Source organism: Mycothermus thermophilus, assembly GCF_041956435.1.
Source record: "Mycothermus thermophilus strain CBS 625.91 unplaced genomic scaffold VTJ04scaffold_5, whole genome shotgun sequence".
NCBI classification, from domain to species: Eukaryota; Fungi; Ascomycota; class Sordariomycetes; order Sordariales; family Chaetomiaceae; genus Mycothermus; species Mycothermus thermophilus.
Genome location: NW_027191431.1, coordinates 2,580,070 through 2,595,586, shown reverse-complemented (window position 1 = coordinate 2,595,586; position 15,517 = coordinate 2,580,070). Strand labels below are relative to the sequence as shown.

Below are 15,517 nucleotides of genomic sequence, written 5' to 3'. Positions count from 1 at the left end.
CGCCGCCGCCGCCACCCTCATCTCCCCATGCGTCATGTAAGGTAGAATATTCCATACACCAGCGCCAAAGCCAAGGTTGTGATGCGAAACAACTTCTGTCATCGCAAAAGAAGAGAAGGAAAGAAAAAAAAATCGGGTAAACAGGACCAGCCAGATATATCCACACACACTTGAACCTGGAACAACAACAAGTGGTATAAAATAAACCCATCCCATCCCATCCCATCCTATCATCCATCATCATCAAACCATAGCCCATCCGTCCATCATCCATTCATACTCATGGATCCATATAACCCTTTCCCCCCCCTATCCATCCTGCGCACAAACAAACAAACAAGGTAGGTCCTCGTAGAGTGGTCCGTCCGGGGGAACCATCACTCACAAACCCACTCCGCAAAAACACACCACCTCGCCGTGCGATCCGCCAGCACCAAACCCCTCCAAACGCCCCTCTCCGAACATTTAATAATCGTCTCCCACACCCCTCCATCCCCGGGCTCCTCCTCGCCCGACATGACCGCACCACTACTGCTGCTCCGTCCCAAGACCCCGCCGCCAATCCCGCGGCGTTCCTCCTTCTTCATCAACCGCAAAATCTTGCCCCCGGGCGTCTGGATCGCCAACTTGGCCGGTTTCCGGGGCTTCTCAGGCGAACCTGAGCCTCCAGCGCCGCCCGAGGCGGTGGTGTTGTTGGTCGTGGTGCTCGGGTTAGAGCCCGCCGCCGACGAGGTCATGCTCAGCGCCGAGCTCGGACGGGCAAATGGCACCGGACTCGTCCCGCGCGCGACCGCCGGATTATTAGCCGCCACCGCCGCGGCGGGAGTGGCCGGGGTGCTCGGATGCTGCCTCACGGCAAACACAAACGTGTTATTCAGCACCAACCTCCTGCACTGCGGCTGGACCACATAAATATCATGCCTCTGGGCGTGCGGCGTCGGGTGGCGCGTGACAAACTCGTACGGAGGGTTCTCGCCGGTATGGATAATCGGCAGCGCGAAAGCCAGCGGGTGCGGGATATCCTTGATGCTATGCATCAACCCCCTCTTCCCCGCGTACACCTTCAACACGCCCGTGCCCTCATCCCCCGGCAACAAAGCCTTGATGGTGTACTGCTTCGCGCCGTTGACCCACTGCGCCTGCGCGAGCGCGCGCTTCTTGACAATGTCGCCCGACTCGAAGAAATCCCCATCGGCGTCGCGCGCGTAGCTGCGCGCTTCGACTTCCGCTGCCAGCTCCACATCCGGCGGCACCGCCACCTTCACGTGCACCATTTCCAGATCTTCAATGCGCGTCAGCGACGTGTTGTAGTCGATCATGGCGAGCGCGTTCTTGAAAAACGGCGGGCACGCGCACGGCAGGTTCAGCAAAATCTCGTGCGCCACCGGCGGGCAAATGTGCTGCTGCGCGTGGTGCTCGGGGATGTGCGTCCAGCACGCCTCGATGGGGCGCGTCAGGAACCAAAACGGGTCGGCCGACGAGCTGCTGTGGCTCGAGTACTGCGCCCGGTGCGGGTTGGACGGGCTGGCGAGGCAGCAGTCCATGATGCGCCACTCGTTGTCGACAATGACGGCGTTCCACCAGTGGTTCGACCGCGGCACAATGTTGAGCTCGGGAATCTCCCCCGGCGCCTTCAGGTAGCCGCGGACAATCTCGCACGTCAGGCCGACGGCCGCGCACATCTCGAGAACGAGCGTCGCGTACTCCTCGGCGCACGCCCGCTTCGTCTGCACCACGCGCCGCGTGTCGATGGGGCCGTCAAAGTCCTCCTCCCACGTAATCTTCTCCGCCACCCACGTAAAGATGGCCCGGAGCCGCTGGACGTCGCTCCGGAACGGCCGGCAGACATACTGCGTCGCCAGCGTGATGGGCGTCGTCGAGCTCGGGAGGTTGGCCAGGAACCGCGAATTCTTGTCCACTTGACTCAAATTGATGGCGTGGTAATTCACCGGCTCCGTCACCGGCAGGCCGTCCGCGCCCTCGTCTCCCTCGATGCTGCTGTACAGCTCCTCCACGGGGTCCAGGGCCGGGTAATCCAGCATCTGGCACCTCTCGCGCCGTTCAATGAGCTCGTTTTGGCTCAGCGAGTTGGACCGGTTAACGTCCCGGCGCACCTGCACCCAGTCCACGCCGCTGCCTCCCAGACCTCCGCCGACAGACCCCCCTTGCGCATCCCGCGACTTGCCGAACAAAGGCGGGCCGAGGCCCGGAGTCGCCTGTTTGGACGGCTGCTGTTGAGCGGCGCTAGCCGTCGCGATGCTACCACGAGTGCTCGCCACGCCCGTCTTGGCTGATTCGAGGATGCGCTTGATGAAGTTTTGCTTCTTGGGCTTGGGCTGGACGAGCCCACCCACCGAGGCCATCGGGTCGTCGTGGAACGCGATCTGCGATTTGGGCCGCTGCTGCGGGTGGTCGGATGCGTGGCTGCTGTGGTACGAGATGCCCGTGAAAGGGGTCTCCGGGCGGTCGTCGAGCTCGCGCATGCCGAGGGCGCTCTGCGCCCGCATCCTGTTCTTCCTCGCCAGGCTCCCGGCGCTCGTGGCGCTGATCGCACCCGCCGACACGCCGCTCATCAAGCTCCTCTCGGTGCTCTGGGTCGCCGACGAGGCGTTGGTCGAGTTGGTCTTGGTGGTGAAAGTCCGATTAAGTACTTGCCGGCCAATCTCGTAGGCGGATTTCTTGTTGCGCAACTTGGTCTCGAAGTCTTCGTGCGTGTCCATGGACGACTTGGGACGTTCATACATGGTGCTGCGCTTCGGCGGTACCGGTGGCGGCACATCGTCGTCGTCGTCGTCGTTGTCGACATTCTTACCCATGCTGGACGACGCCTGGTGCATGGCCCTCAACCTCGACTCCATCCGTTCCACGTAGTTGCTGAGCTGCGGCAGCCCATGTGCCGGCGCCTCCGGGGCTTGGTCCGGGCAACCGCTGCCGCTGTACGTTTCATAGCCTTCATCGACGTGCATCGGTATGCTCGAGGCGGTTAACGGCCGTTCTTGCTCGCGCTTCTTGCGCGACTGGAAATGCACCATGTCGAACGATTCTGGAGACCACGGGTCGAGCGCCGGCTCGGGCAGTTCAGCATCCCTACCGACGCCCAGCGCATCCAGCTGCTCCATCACGTCGTCCATGGCCTCCCTCAAAGGAGATGGCGTCAGGCCGCCCGGCGACGGACACGGTGACGGCATCCTCGGGGTGTGGTATCCCGTTTGTGGAGGATCGTATTGCGCCGGTTCCTGATGCTGCGGAAATCCGAAATTGGGCCCGGGTTGTCCCCTTGACAGGTGCGACGGCTCCCTGGACAAGCCGCCGTAGTAGGCATCGTCGTACGACGCAGCGGCGGTATGGCGGATTGGCTTGGTCCTGTGAGGAGGGGGAGGCGGCGGCGGAGGGGAATCACCCCCTTGCGGCTGTGGTTGATGCTGCGGTGGGGGATGGAAGTTGTCGCGGGTATCGAGGCTGAGGTGGTAGGCGTGCTGGCGAGCCTTTGGAGGTCGGTATGGCTTGTACGACGGCGCTGGCGAGGGGGCTCTAGCATCGAAGCTCGGAGACCTCGACGGAGAGAGGTCCCGATTCGCCATGTACGTGGGCGCACGAGAGGGTGAAACGTCCCGATAACTCTGTAAAGGAGCCGGGGCAGGAGCTGGAGATGGATCCCGTCCAACGAAACTAGGCGCACGAGCGGGTGACGGGTCTCGATAACTTTGTAATGGAGCCGGAGCGGGAGCCGGAGATGGATCACGTCCGCCGAAACTCGGGGATCGAGAAGGGGAATGCTGGAGGTCCATATAACTGGGGGATCTCGACGGCGAATGTTGTGGTTCCACATAACTGGGAGATCGCGAAGGGGGATAGTTGTATTGTTGTTGTTGTTGCTGTTGTGGCTCGTGGTATTGTTGTTGTTCGTAGGCGGCATTGCTTGGAGCTCGCGACGGAGAGTGGCTACTCCTGTAATCGACGGGGGCGATGGTCGGGCTGCGCTCGATGGACTGCATCGATGGCTCTCGTGACCGCATGGGGCTCGCGCGGATAGGTTCGGGCACGTCGGTCGGCTTCGCCCCGTCCTTCCATGTTTCTGGAGTCTTTGCCGCGGTATAGTGCGGTGCCTTCGCATAGGCTTCGAAGGGTTTGCGGAACGTCCTCGACTTCCGGGGCGTATTGGAAGGGCTCGGAGAGGTGCTGTTGGGATTAGGACTTGACCCCCTTGTAGTAGGGCGGAAGTTTTCGGGCAAGACTTCGACAAAGTTGGAGGGGAACAGGCCGACAGCTCTCCTGTCGCGCCATAGCCGGCCAGTCCACCAGGCGCCGTCGCCGGCATTGAGGCACTCGATCAGGTCGCCCTCGATGAAGCCGAGGTCTCGCTTGGACTAAGAGAAAGGGAGTGAGTGTCAGGAAGAGCAGAGGTCATAACACAAGGATCAAAACGCTCGGGTCAAACCAACCTCTCCTCCCCACGAGTAAATGGCGCGGACCCAGCACGGGAACCGCGATGGTAACGGTGGTGGTGAAAGTCCCATCTTCCTTGCAAAAGCCGAGACGCGCGCAATGTGTCGCTATTACACTGACAAGGCAAGAGATCGAGAGAAGGCCCACAAAAGAGCGAATTAGAAAGACAGCGGCCAAGCAATGACTCGCCAAAGATGCAATTGCGGAGGCCGAGGGCGAGAAGCCATGCAGACGTTGAAGAAGAAGAAAGACAAGGAGGCCTGGAGTTGAAGATGGCGTTGTTGTTGTCGTGTCCACGGATGGATGAATGGGTGACCCGATTCCACGCTTCTCCCGTCACCAATGGCAAAGAGGTATTAAGAAGACAATTGACTGGATCAATCGCCAAGTCGGTGAGGTGAGGACGGTGAGGGTCGTCGGGTGGGAATGGTGGATTCGGTGGTGATGGGGAAGAAGAGTGGATTGCCGGGCAATGTTGATTTTCAGATGGAATTGGATGTTTTGCTGGCGGGGATTTACAGAGTTTGGGCCCAAATCCGTGCCAGTGTTTTTGTTCCAAACTCCCCAAAGAAGAAGTGAGCTGGAAACTTGGACAGCTAGTTAACAGAGCCCCGCTGTTCGGCGTCCAACAAGGAACTGTGTACACCCCAGCGGCAGTCGCAGACAGCAACGGCCAAGAGACAAGACACAGACACAGCGATGATGCCCCTTTCCGCGCGGATAAACAGTTGCGAGGGGCAACCAGAGGCGCCGAGCAGCGCCCAGGACTCGAAACCCCACCTGCCCAATCGGAGCTCGAGGGCGGGGCGACATGCATGCGGCGAGGGAGGCCATTGGGCGATGTGATTGGCTGGGATCCGCGGTCGACAGCTGCAGAGCCGATCCATATGCAGCTTTCCACTGTGTGAGGCTCCCAAGGCTCAGAAGGAATTCGCTGACGTCGTTTTTTTGGGTCTGGAGGGGCGTTTGAGGTGGTTGCCGTGTCTGCCGTGTCTGCATCTGTCTGCAAGAAAGTTGACCGTTGACCTGCACTCCATCATGAAGGAATCCAAGAAATAAAAAAATAATGTCAATTTTTGTTTTCAACTCGCCCTACATAGCATGACATAGAATTGAAACATCCATCGCCATTTCGGCGTCGCATCAATCGCATTGTGATGGTTGGTGCGAAGGCGGTGAGCTTTGCCCTGCGTTCAGCTTAGTTACTTAGGCACTCCCGTTCCCCCGCTTGGATCACAATCCCAAAGTAAACAATGCCCCCTGCATGAGCTCGCGCCCGGACAACCACTTCGTGCTGCGATGCTCGGCGCCAGAACAAACGACAGTTTTAACTCCAACAACCTCGCCGGCGTCAAGAAAAAAAAATCATTGATGCACCTGACCGGCCTTTGCGTGATTACGGGTACTTGATCCATCAATCAGCCCATTGTTCGACTCGAACCACCCCATCGCGCCCCTCAACTCCATCGCGACTCCACCACATCGTCCCGACTTAAACCTCGACTTCTCGTCGCATCTCGAGGGCCGTAGCCGTTCGGACGGCTATGGATCGGCAGCATCACCGTGCGAGTCCGAGTGCGAGTGCGACAAGACCATCCAATATGGCAGACGAGGGCGTCGCAAACCGCTACCAGGTCCTGGAGGAACTTGGACGTGAGTAGCACAAGGAAGAAAGCCGGGCGCTTGGACCAACATTGGAAACTAACTGGGTTTCCCACAGGCGGCAGCTTTGGCGTCGTGTACAAGGGAATTGACAAGGCGACGGGTGAGACGGTTGCCATCAAACATGTAAGAATGGCTAAATCATTCTCGTCCTGTTCTCGGACAACACAAGCTGACTCGAACCCCACAGATCGACCTTGAGTCGAGCGAAGATGATATCCAAGAAATCCAACAAGAAATCTCGGTGCTCAGCACCTGCGCCAGCAGCTATGTCACCCAGTACAAGGCTAGCTTCCTGCGCGGGCACAAGCTGTGGATTGTCATGGAGTATCTGGGCGGAGGATCGTGTCTCGACTTGGTATGTTTCCTTAAACCTCCAATTCCCATGTGCCTGAGATACTGACGGCTCCCAGCTGAAATCGGGCACCTTCAACGAGGTCCAGATCGCCATCATCTGCCGCGAGCTCCTCCTCGGCCTCGACTATCTCCACTCCGAAGGCAAAATCCACCGCGACATCAAGGCCGCCAACGTCCTCCTCTCCGAGACGGGCAAGGTCAAGCTGGCCGACTTTGGCGTCGCCGCCCAGCTGACCTACATGAAGTCGCAGCGCAACACCTTCGTCGGTACACCCTTCTGGATGGCCCCCGAGGTGATCCAGCAGGCCGGCTACGACTTCAAGGCCGACGTCTGGTCGCTCGGCATCACCGCCATCGAGCTGGCCCTCGGCGAGCCGCCCCACGCGAACATGCACCCCATGAAGGTCCTCTTCCACATCCCCAAGAACCCGCCTCCGCGCCTCGAGGGCAAGTTCAGCAAGGAGTTCAAAGACTTTGTCGCGCAGTGCCTGGTCAAAGACCCCGACCACCGCCCCGCCGCCCGGGACCTGCTGAAGCACCGCTTCATCCGCTCCGCCGGCAAAGTTGAAGCTCTCCAGGAACTCATCCAGCGCAAGCGCATGGCCGACGCCCGGGCCGACCACGTCAAGCACCCCGTCTACTACCAAGAGACCCTGCACACCATCTCGCCCAAGGACGAGGCGGACGAATGGGTCTTTGACACGGTCAAATCCGTCGCCCAAGTCGCCGCCAACGCCGCCGCCCAGTCCCAGTCCCAACAACCGGAACAACAAAAACAACGCCGAAACACCATCCGCTCCCGCAAGCCCTCCGCCTCGATCCACATCGTCGACGAAGGCCTGCGCAAGCTCGACTTGAAGGACGCCCCGCTCCAACCCAACACTCCGCCCACCGTCCGCCGCTCCACCGTCCGTCGTCAGCCTTCAACTGCAGCCACCTCGAGGCAAGAATCCATCCGCTACCGGCGCCGCTCCAACGGCGGCAACGCCGGCTCCCCTGCCGCTGCCGCTGCTGTTCCTCCCAAACGTCCCCTCCAGCCAGACATGTCCTTCGGCAATTCCGGCTCGACGATGCGTCTCTTCCGGCGCGTGCCCTCGGACGGTTCCGACCCGGGCTATCATCATCATTCCTACTCCAACCACCACAACGACCCGTATCAAGACGAAAACCAGCCCCCCTCCTCCTCTTCTGGCTACTACATCCCCGTCCCCGTGGAACCAAACAGCAAAGAAGCCCTCCTCGGCCGCCGCCTGTACGCACGCGCGCTCGAGCCGTGCCTCGACGAACTGCACGCCCAGACCGCTGCGCCCGCGAAGCGCGACGCGCTCGCCCGCGTGGCGGACGCGTTGGCGTATTTGGACGCCGTCGACCCGGAGGGCGCGTATCATTTCATGAAGGGCGTGGTGGGCGCCGTGCAGGCGGATGGGAAGTTGGCGGGGGTGTTTTTGCCTCATACTCAACACCAGCAGGGGCAGGGACAGCACGGGCAGAGGAGTGCGAGTGGTGGTAGCAACGGCAGCAGTGCCGCTGGCCAGGATGGGTATGAAGTGGTTCCCGGAAGCTCAACCGTCCTTATCAAATCATCCCCTCCCACCGCGTCGTCGTCTTCGTCCTCACGACCGTCAACAGCCACCAGCGCTACGACGCTAGCAGCCACCCCTCCCTCATCGTCCGCCTTCTCGCCCTCCTCCAGCCCTACCAAACTTGCCCACCCAGCAGCAGCAGCAGCAGCAGCAGCAGCAGCAGGACGGCGGGGCAGCGTGGCGCCGCTCTCGGAACATGATCTCCCACAGCAGCAGCAACAAAAGGAACGGGAAAGGGAAAGGGAACGGGAGAGGGAGAGGGAGAGGGAGAGGTTGGAGGCCAAATTCCCCGGCCGCCCGGCACAGCCGGGGATGGAGCACTCCAAGGCGCTGTCGGATCTGCTGTATGCACGGTGGACGGAGGGGTTGAGGGCGCGGTGGGGGGTTTTGGCGGGGGCTTGAGTGATTTTGATTTGATTTGATTGATTGAGCGAGGACATGCGTTTCTGTTTTGGTTCGAGTCATGTCAAGGCATATTCTCTCTCCTCCATTATCGGGGTCTCTCTCTTTGTCTCTACCTGGTAGGTGTCACGGCCGTTGGCTTCAGCACGCTATGGAGTGGTGGATGTTTGGGCGGGTTCTTGTCGGTTTCTGTCTCTCTGTCTTGTTTTATTTGTCTGGCTGGCTGGTGTTTCTGGTGCTCAGCACGAGATGAGGTGGCAGTTGCGAGTTTACCCTGGAGTAATGTTTGGAAGAAACACTGTTGAATCATGAGCCAGTCTTGAGGGCCTGCGAGGGTTGTGCTTGGCTTGGTTGTTCTCTCCCGGTTTATCATATGAGGTGGAGATGACCGGCTGGTCGAATTGCGTGAGATTCATGGATGGATTATGGAGTGACGGGTTCATGATGCATGCATGGATGCTCGCCGAGGTGTTGTTCTTATAATCTTGAAGTACGGACGAACAGAGTTGTCATGTCAGTCCTTGAACATACGGTTGTTGGACTTTGCTGTTCATGGGGCCGTTCACCGGACCTGAAGGGAACCATGGTTGCGCATTGTCGATAGCCTCGGGCTGGAATACATGGTACATATTACGTAGTTGGTATAATAATAGTCGTTTTACGGCGGGTGAAAGTTGGATGCTCAAGGTTGAGTTACACGACATGTAATAGATATGATGATGGTCGTGAGGTGGCTTTACACATTACTACCAACGCGTAGACTACCTATTTACCTGCTCGCTGAGTACAAATAAAAAGTTTATGAACGCCCTTGATCCCAAGGCAGACTGCCCTATGATCCCGTAGCATCAGCCTGCCCCTCAGGCGGCTCTCCCTCTGCAGGCGCCACTGTTGGCAGCTTCGTCTGCATCAGCGAAAGCTTAATCCGCCAATTCATGAACTCGTCGGTAATGATGCTACCATGCCCGACCTCTTCCACCTTGAAGAGCTCAATGGCGTTGGCCCCGCGAGCCCGCCGTATCCTCCACACGCCTTCATCCGTAATGTTGGCGCGGAGCCCTAGATCCGTCAGCTCCCAACCCGCTCTCATACCTTCAGGGGGGCTGCTTACAGTCAAGGAAAACACTAGTAAACTTGATGCAAACATTGCCATCCCAGTTCGCCAGCCTCCGTTGCTGGACCTCCTTGGGGATGTTCATGGTCTGGAACTCTTCGATGCGGACGAGAGTGCCGTCTTGGGTGCGGAAGCCGACAATGATTTTTGGGACGCCGAGGAGGAAGGACTGAATCCAATACTTCAGCAGCTTCCTATCGAAGTTGGCCTGGTCGCGTTGATCGCGGATTTCGGCGCTCGTTTTGAGCTCCACCCAGTTGATGGGCGCCCCGGGGGTCGAGGGCTTGGAATCCCAAACTGCCGGCGGCATGAGCACACTTGGTCAGTGGTCACAGGTAGGGGAGAGTTTGACGTACTCGCATCCACCTCGCCGCCGAGGCAGACAATGGAGTTGCCGAAGCCCGTGCGGACGACGGAGCAGTACTGCTCCTTGTTGTTGACCACCTCGTTCTCTCTGTTCTCAATGTATTCTCTGGACGTCTCACCCCAAGGACGTGGGAGGGTGCTGAGCGTCTCGAACTTGTATCCTGTGGCATGTTAGTCATGCATATGCACAGTGGGCGATTCGGGAAAAATGCTGACCCCAGAAGGTCATCAAGGAACTTGGGAGTCCGTTTCTCCGCGGCTGGTTGCGTTCCATCTGCTGTTTTTGTTGCTTAAACGCGTGGTTCTCCTCGATGAAGCTTGGCAGTCGTTAGAGGGAGAAAAATAAAGAGGGAATAAAACTTGATTGGTTTTTCCAGGGGCGAGCTTACATTGAGCCCTTGAGGAGTCAGCTAGCTGTACGTTGTGAAATCACGAGGGAAGGGAACACGTACTCGGTAGAAAGTGGCATTCATCTCAAACCTGCCATAATACGTGATGCCATTCAGCATCGAGTCAACTAGGGCAGCGAGGCCTCAGACATGGCCGTCTTACGCATCACTATCATACGGCGCAGCCATGATCTGAGAATTATGAGGTGTTAGTGTGAATAATTCTGGAGAGTATATGGATCAGAGAACCAACCTTGGTGAGCATGCCACGCCAGGTGACGATGTGGGCATCGATAGGTTCTCCCTTTTGCTGTTCATAGCTCTGGATGGTGGCCAGGAGGCTGTCGAGATGCTCGTCGATGCTGTCGTCATGCTTGACGAACTTGTCGACGCCCTCAGACAGGCTGACGGGAAGCCATAATGGAGGATAATACCACTTCATGGACGAGTCGTCCAGGTGGAATACGTGGTCCTTGTCGTAGGAGAAGCATGCGAATTCCTGGGAGCCGAGAGTGAGTGTGTTTGATTCTAGCTACACTGACTAGTTCTCCAGCCTCATCAGCTCAATGACATGAACATACCCTTGGTCGCTTGACGGGCACGCCCGGTCCTGCGTATTGTGACGGCGGGTATATGGGGAAACGTAATTGTCCTGGGAACGCCATCGTAGCTGCGCAACAAAAACGTGTCTCAAACAACAGCTTAAATGGTGCGAAGTAGGTGAGAGGTGGGCGGGATATAAGTAATTTCATGAAGTGGATGGAAGGGTTGTACAAGGGACGTGAGCTTGAGCTTTGAGCTCGGACAGTTGAATGAACGGTGAACGGTCAAGGCCGTCCGTGTAAGATACCGTACCGTCAGCGCCACGGCCTGTTGCGGCGTTACGGGAAACGGTAACATACCGTACTGCCGCAGCGGGAGGGATGCCAGGGTTGCCCGTCTCAGGCACCCCTGCAACCAAGACGATCCATCCATGCATCATGGTCAACGCAACCGAACCTCCTGCCAACCTCAACCACCACCACAACACACCCTGAGAACCCGACATCATCCCATAATAAGGTGCCCGCCCAACACTACTCCCAGAACAAACGACAGGTCCCCGGGACTGGCGGGCTCGGGGCCACCTATGATACCCAACGAGCCAATGCTGCAACAATAACCTTGACTTGACAAGAGTGTTGACCGAAGCGGCCCCGCGACGACAGGCCTCGGCCAACACTCCCTCCTCCCACCATGTCCAACAGGTACGGCCAGGCGTACCGCAACGGCGGCTACGGCAACCTAGGACCACCTCAGCAAAATGACGACTACGATCCCTACGGCGACGGCTACGCCGCCCAAGACAACCGCTATGCTACCCCTCCTCCTCCACGCCAGCGAGACCCCTCTCGATCCCGCCCTCCTCCTCTCTCCTCCGGCTCCAATGTCCCCCCCTCCTCCGCTTCCTCCCGCCCGCCCGCCGTGGCCCCTCCTCCCCGATCCACCCAGCGCACCTACGAGACGAGCGCCGAACGCGAGATCACTCGAGTTTTGGAGCTGATCAAGCAAGAATGGCCGGCCATGTGCGAGACGGATTGCATCCCAGTCCAGCTGGCCCTCCAGCTTCTTGACAACAGCTCCGTCGGCCGCGCCCACGAGTACCGCAACTTCCAGCGCACACATAGATACCTTCAGGAATCCCTCAAGAAGATCGTCCACGAGTATCATCAAGGCTTCAACAGCTCCATCGGCACCTTTCACAAGATCCAAGGCAGCATCCAGACCTCTCAGAAAAAGGTCCGCGCCCTCCGCGAGTCGCTGGCCACCGCCAAGGTCGCCCTGTGCGCCACCGACCCGGAACTGAAGAAGCTGTATGCCACCTCGCGCATGTACGAAGGCGTCCTGCAGACCCTTGACGAGCTCGACGACCTGCGCACTGTCCCAGACCAGCTCGAGGCCCGCATCTCCGAGAAACGCTTCCTGACGGCCGTCGAGGTGCTCCAAAACGCCCTGCGCAAGTTGACCAAGCCGGAGCTCGAGGGGATCGGCGCTCTTAGTGAGTTGCGTACCTACCTGGCCAACCAGGAGACTGCCCTCATGGACATCTTGGTCGAGGAGCTCCACGAGCACCTGTACCTTAAATCTCCCTATTGCCAGGAGCGCTGGCAGCACCTGGCCCGTTGTCAAGGCGCCCATAGCGACGCCTTCAAGGACGCCCCTGCTGTTGCACCCTTCCATGCCATTTTCGATGCCATCGAATGGGACCGTCCCGTGGCCGAGGACCCCCATAAGAACCCCGAAGCCGATACCTTCTCCTACATCATGCTGCTTGTCGAGTCACTAAACAAACTTGGCCGTCTCGAGACTGCCGTTGACACCCTCAAACAACGGCTACCGGTCGAACTGTTTTCCGTGGTCAACGAAACCATCGATGATGTCGACCAGAAACACCCGAGCTCGTTGCGCGGCAGCTCCGGTGGCTCGCACGGCCTGCACATCTACGGCCAGCGGGAAACCCGCATGCGCGCCGATGTCATCTATGATCTGCTGTGGACCCTGTACGGCAAGTTCGAGGCCATCGCCGAGGGCCACCGGGTCTTCCACGAGGCCATCAAGGCTCTGATCCGCCGCGAGGGTGCTGGCAACAACATCGCCCTCCTAGGCAGCTTCAAAGAGCTATGGAACCTGTACCAGAACGAGATACGCTCGCTGCTGCACAACTACGTCACCACCGACGCCGACGTGCTGCAGTATCGCTCTCCGTCGCGCGTTGGTTTAGGCCTGGGCGGCGCCCGCGATGCCCGCGAGCACTTGTTCAAGTTCTCCGAGGTGGATGCGAAATCGCCCGAGATGGCGGCCGAATATGAGGCCCTGGACGGCATCATCCGCTCCGCCGTGCCGGGCTTGACGTCGGCTCCTTCGCGCAAGGATGGCAAGAAGGCCGGCGTCGTGGTGCCCCGGACCGACCCGGCCGGTTCGCGCAAGAGTACCGGGCTTGGCTACGGCTCGAGTCAGGGCAGCGGCACGTACAAGTCGCTCGTCGAGCCGAGCGTCTTCAACATGAGTCTGTTGCTGCCGCCCACGCTCGTCTTCCTGCAGCGCCTCAAGAGCATCGTCCCTCCGGGCTCCGATCTCGCCACGAGCACCCTCACCACGTTCCTCGACAACTTCCTGGTCAACGTCTTCCAGCCGCAGCTGGACGAAACCCTGGGCAAGCTCAGCGACGTGGTCTTTGGCGAGGCCGACGCCTTCCTGCAGGATTCTGACTGGGCCCGCGTCGCCAAGCGGCCCGTCTTCAAGGGCGCCACCGCCTTCTTCACCATCGTCACGGCCTTCTGCCGGATGCTGGGCACCATCCCCCACGACCAGGCTCTCAGCTCGCTCATCATCACACAGATGATGCGCTACTATGACCGGTGCTTTACCTGGTACAAGTCACTCGTGACCAAGACGCAGGCGCAAGGGACGGGCGAGGCGCCGCCTGCCCAGCCGTCGCTGCGCGCGTCCGCCGTGCTGGCCCAGGATGCCGGCGAGATCCGCGAGGTGATGGAGCAGCTCTGGAACTCGGATGCACCGGTGCCCGATCAGGCGCTCTTGGAGAAGGAGGCGGATTTGTTCCTGGCGTATGCCAAGGGAAAGACGCTGGACGAGAGCGATATCATCCAGGACCGCGACACCATCGCGTCTTTGTGCCTGCTCTACACGAGCATGCGGTGGCTTTCGGTCAAGATTTCGGGCCTCCGGCATATTACCCAGAACGAAACCGACTCGTCGCGCGCCAACATGCCGAGGCCGGAGAGGAGGCGGTGGACGCTGCTCAACGACCCCAACAAGGCCACGACGGAGGAAGGCCCGGTGTACCTGCCCATGACGCAGGAGACTGTCCAGTACGTTTTGCGTCTTCTCATCCACATAATGGTCATCATTCTTCCTGTGCTAACCCAACTAACCCCCCATAGATCCTTCGACAGCATCCTCGCCTCGTACACCTCCCTCGCCACTACCGCCCTGCTCACCCTCCACGCCGAAGTCCGCTGCCGCATCCTCCACTCGCTGCACACGGCCCTCTCCCCGACCCAAACCGCCCCGTACCTGCTCGAGCAGGACGTCTCGGACCCGGACCCGCAAATCCTCTTGCTCAACAGCGAGATGGTCGCGTTCGACGAAACCACGACGCAAGTCCTCCAGCGCCGCGATCGCCCCGTCCCCACCACATCCTCCTCCTCCTCCTCTGCGTCGTCTTCTGCTGCTACCGCGCCCGTCCCGGTCGCTCGCGAAATCACCTTCCTCCGCTCCGGCCTCGGCTTGCTCATGAACCTCTTCCTGGTGCGCAACGCGCCCATGACGGCGCCGATGAACGCGCGCGGGTGCGGGCGCATGCTGCTCAACGTGCGCGTGCTGCAGCAGAATTTGAAGAATGTTGAGGACGGACCGGGCGCGGAGTTGGGCTGGGCGATGCGGTATTTCGAACTGTTTGCGGCGGGGCCGGACGGGGTGTTGAAAGCGGCCAAGGAGGATGCGGAAGGGAAAGTGAAGGAAGGGGAGAGCAGAGAAAAGGGGTATTCGTATGATGAGTATAAGGCGTTGTTGGAGTTGTGGTATAGCGAGGGGTTGTATGATAAGGAGAGGGGTGTTGCGGCGGCGGCGAAGAGGCAGCTCGGGGAGAAGGTGTTGGGGTTGAGCGAGGTTATGTGGCAGACTTGAGGGGAGGGGATGGGGATGTAGGGCAGGTAGTTTTGGGGGGATACTAGGTGGATGGAATGATACCTTTGCGTACCTACTTCGCTGACTTATGATTTCTGCCTGATCTACTGGGTTTGTTTTGTGATGGTGATACTCAATGGTAGGGTCAAGCAGCTCTCGTCGGTTCACAGCATGTGATTAGGCTGGAGGTATGACATTTGGATATGGAATGAGGGCCTTCCGGAGTACACCCGCCATACGGAGATTTTCTCAAGCAGTGAGGCCCACACACCCCGATTATCGCGCACTCCCTTCTTGTTTCACTCCTCAGGCAGGATCAAAATGACCCAAGTGGGCTTGGCTAGGTACACTGATTCCTACGAAAACTGGGCTCAAAATCGATAGGGCGGTGCCGTGGATATCTCACGGCTCAAGGAGGATTGCGGAGGTGGCTAAGGTCAGGTAGGCGGCAGTGAAAGGCCCATGATCCATTTTCATTGTTGCCTGCTCGTTTGTTTGTTTTTATCCGTACT

The 15,517-nt window shown here is 59.1% G+C and overlaps 4 protein-coding genes across 4 annotated transcripts; 2 read left to right on the top strand and 2 right to left on the bottom strand.

Moving 5' to 3' along the window:
• Window positions 1-377: 377 nt before the first annotated feature.
• On the bottom strand, window positions 378-4,517 carry VTJ04DRAFT_8007 (uncharacterized protein; the record flags this gene model as incomplete). The annotated part of the gene is made up of 2 exons (XM_069366397.1): window positions 378-4,367; window positions 4,443-4,517. 2 exons carry the CDS (start codon window positions 4,515-4,517, stop codon window positions 378-380), a joined length of 4,065 nt encoding a protein of 1,354 aa, XP_069217335.1.
• A 1,530-nt stretch (window positions 4,518-6,047) lies between these two features.
• On the top strand, window positions 6,048-8,450 carry VTJ04DRAFT_8006 (uncharacterized protein; the record flags this gene model as incomplete). The annotated part of the gene is made up of 4 exons (XM_069366396.1): window positions 6,048-6,099; window positions 6,167-6,234; window positions 6,299-6,466; window positions 6,522-8,450. The coding sequence occupies 4 exons, from the start codon at window positions 6,048-6,050 to the stop codon at window positions 8,448-8,450; spliced, it is 2,217 nt and encodes a 738-aa protein (XP_069217334.1).
• An 832-nt stretch (window positions 8,451-9,282) lies between these two features.
• VTJ04DRAFT_8005 (uncharacterized protein) lies at window positions 9,283-10,984 on the bottom strand (the record flags this gene model as incomplete). Its single annotated transcript, XM_069366395.1, has 9 exons — window positions 9,283-9,509; window positions 9,562-9,861; window positions 9,921-10,091; window positions 10,147-10,247; window positions 10,320-10,327; window positions 10,383-10,410; window positions 10,483-10,511; window positions 10,573-10,818; window positions 10,901-10,984. The coding sequence occupies 9 exons, from the start codon at window positions 10,982-10,984 to the stop codon at window positions 9,283-9,285; spliced, it is 1,194 nt and encodes a 397-aa protein (XP_069217333.1).
• A 571-nt stretch (window positions 10,985-11,555) lies between these two features.
• On the top strand, window positions 11,556-15,005 carry VTJ04DRAFT_8004 (uncharacterized protein; the record flags this gene model as incomplete). The annotated part of the gene is made up of 2 exons (XM_069366394.1): window positions 11,556-14,188; window positions 14,261-15,005. The coding sequence occupies 2 exons, from the start codon at window positions 11,556-11,558 to the stop codon at window positions 15,003-15,005; spliced, it is 3,378 nt and encodes a 1,125-aa protein (XP_069217332.1).
• Between the last annotated feature and the right edge of the window lie 512 nt (window positions 15,006-15,517).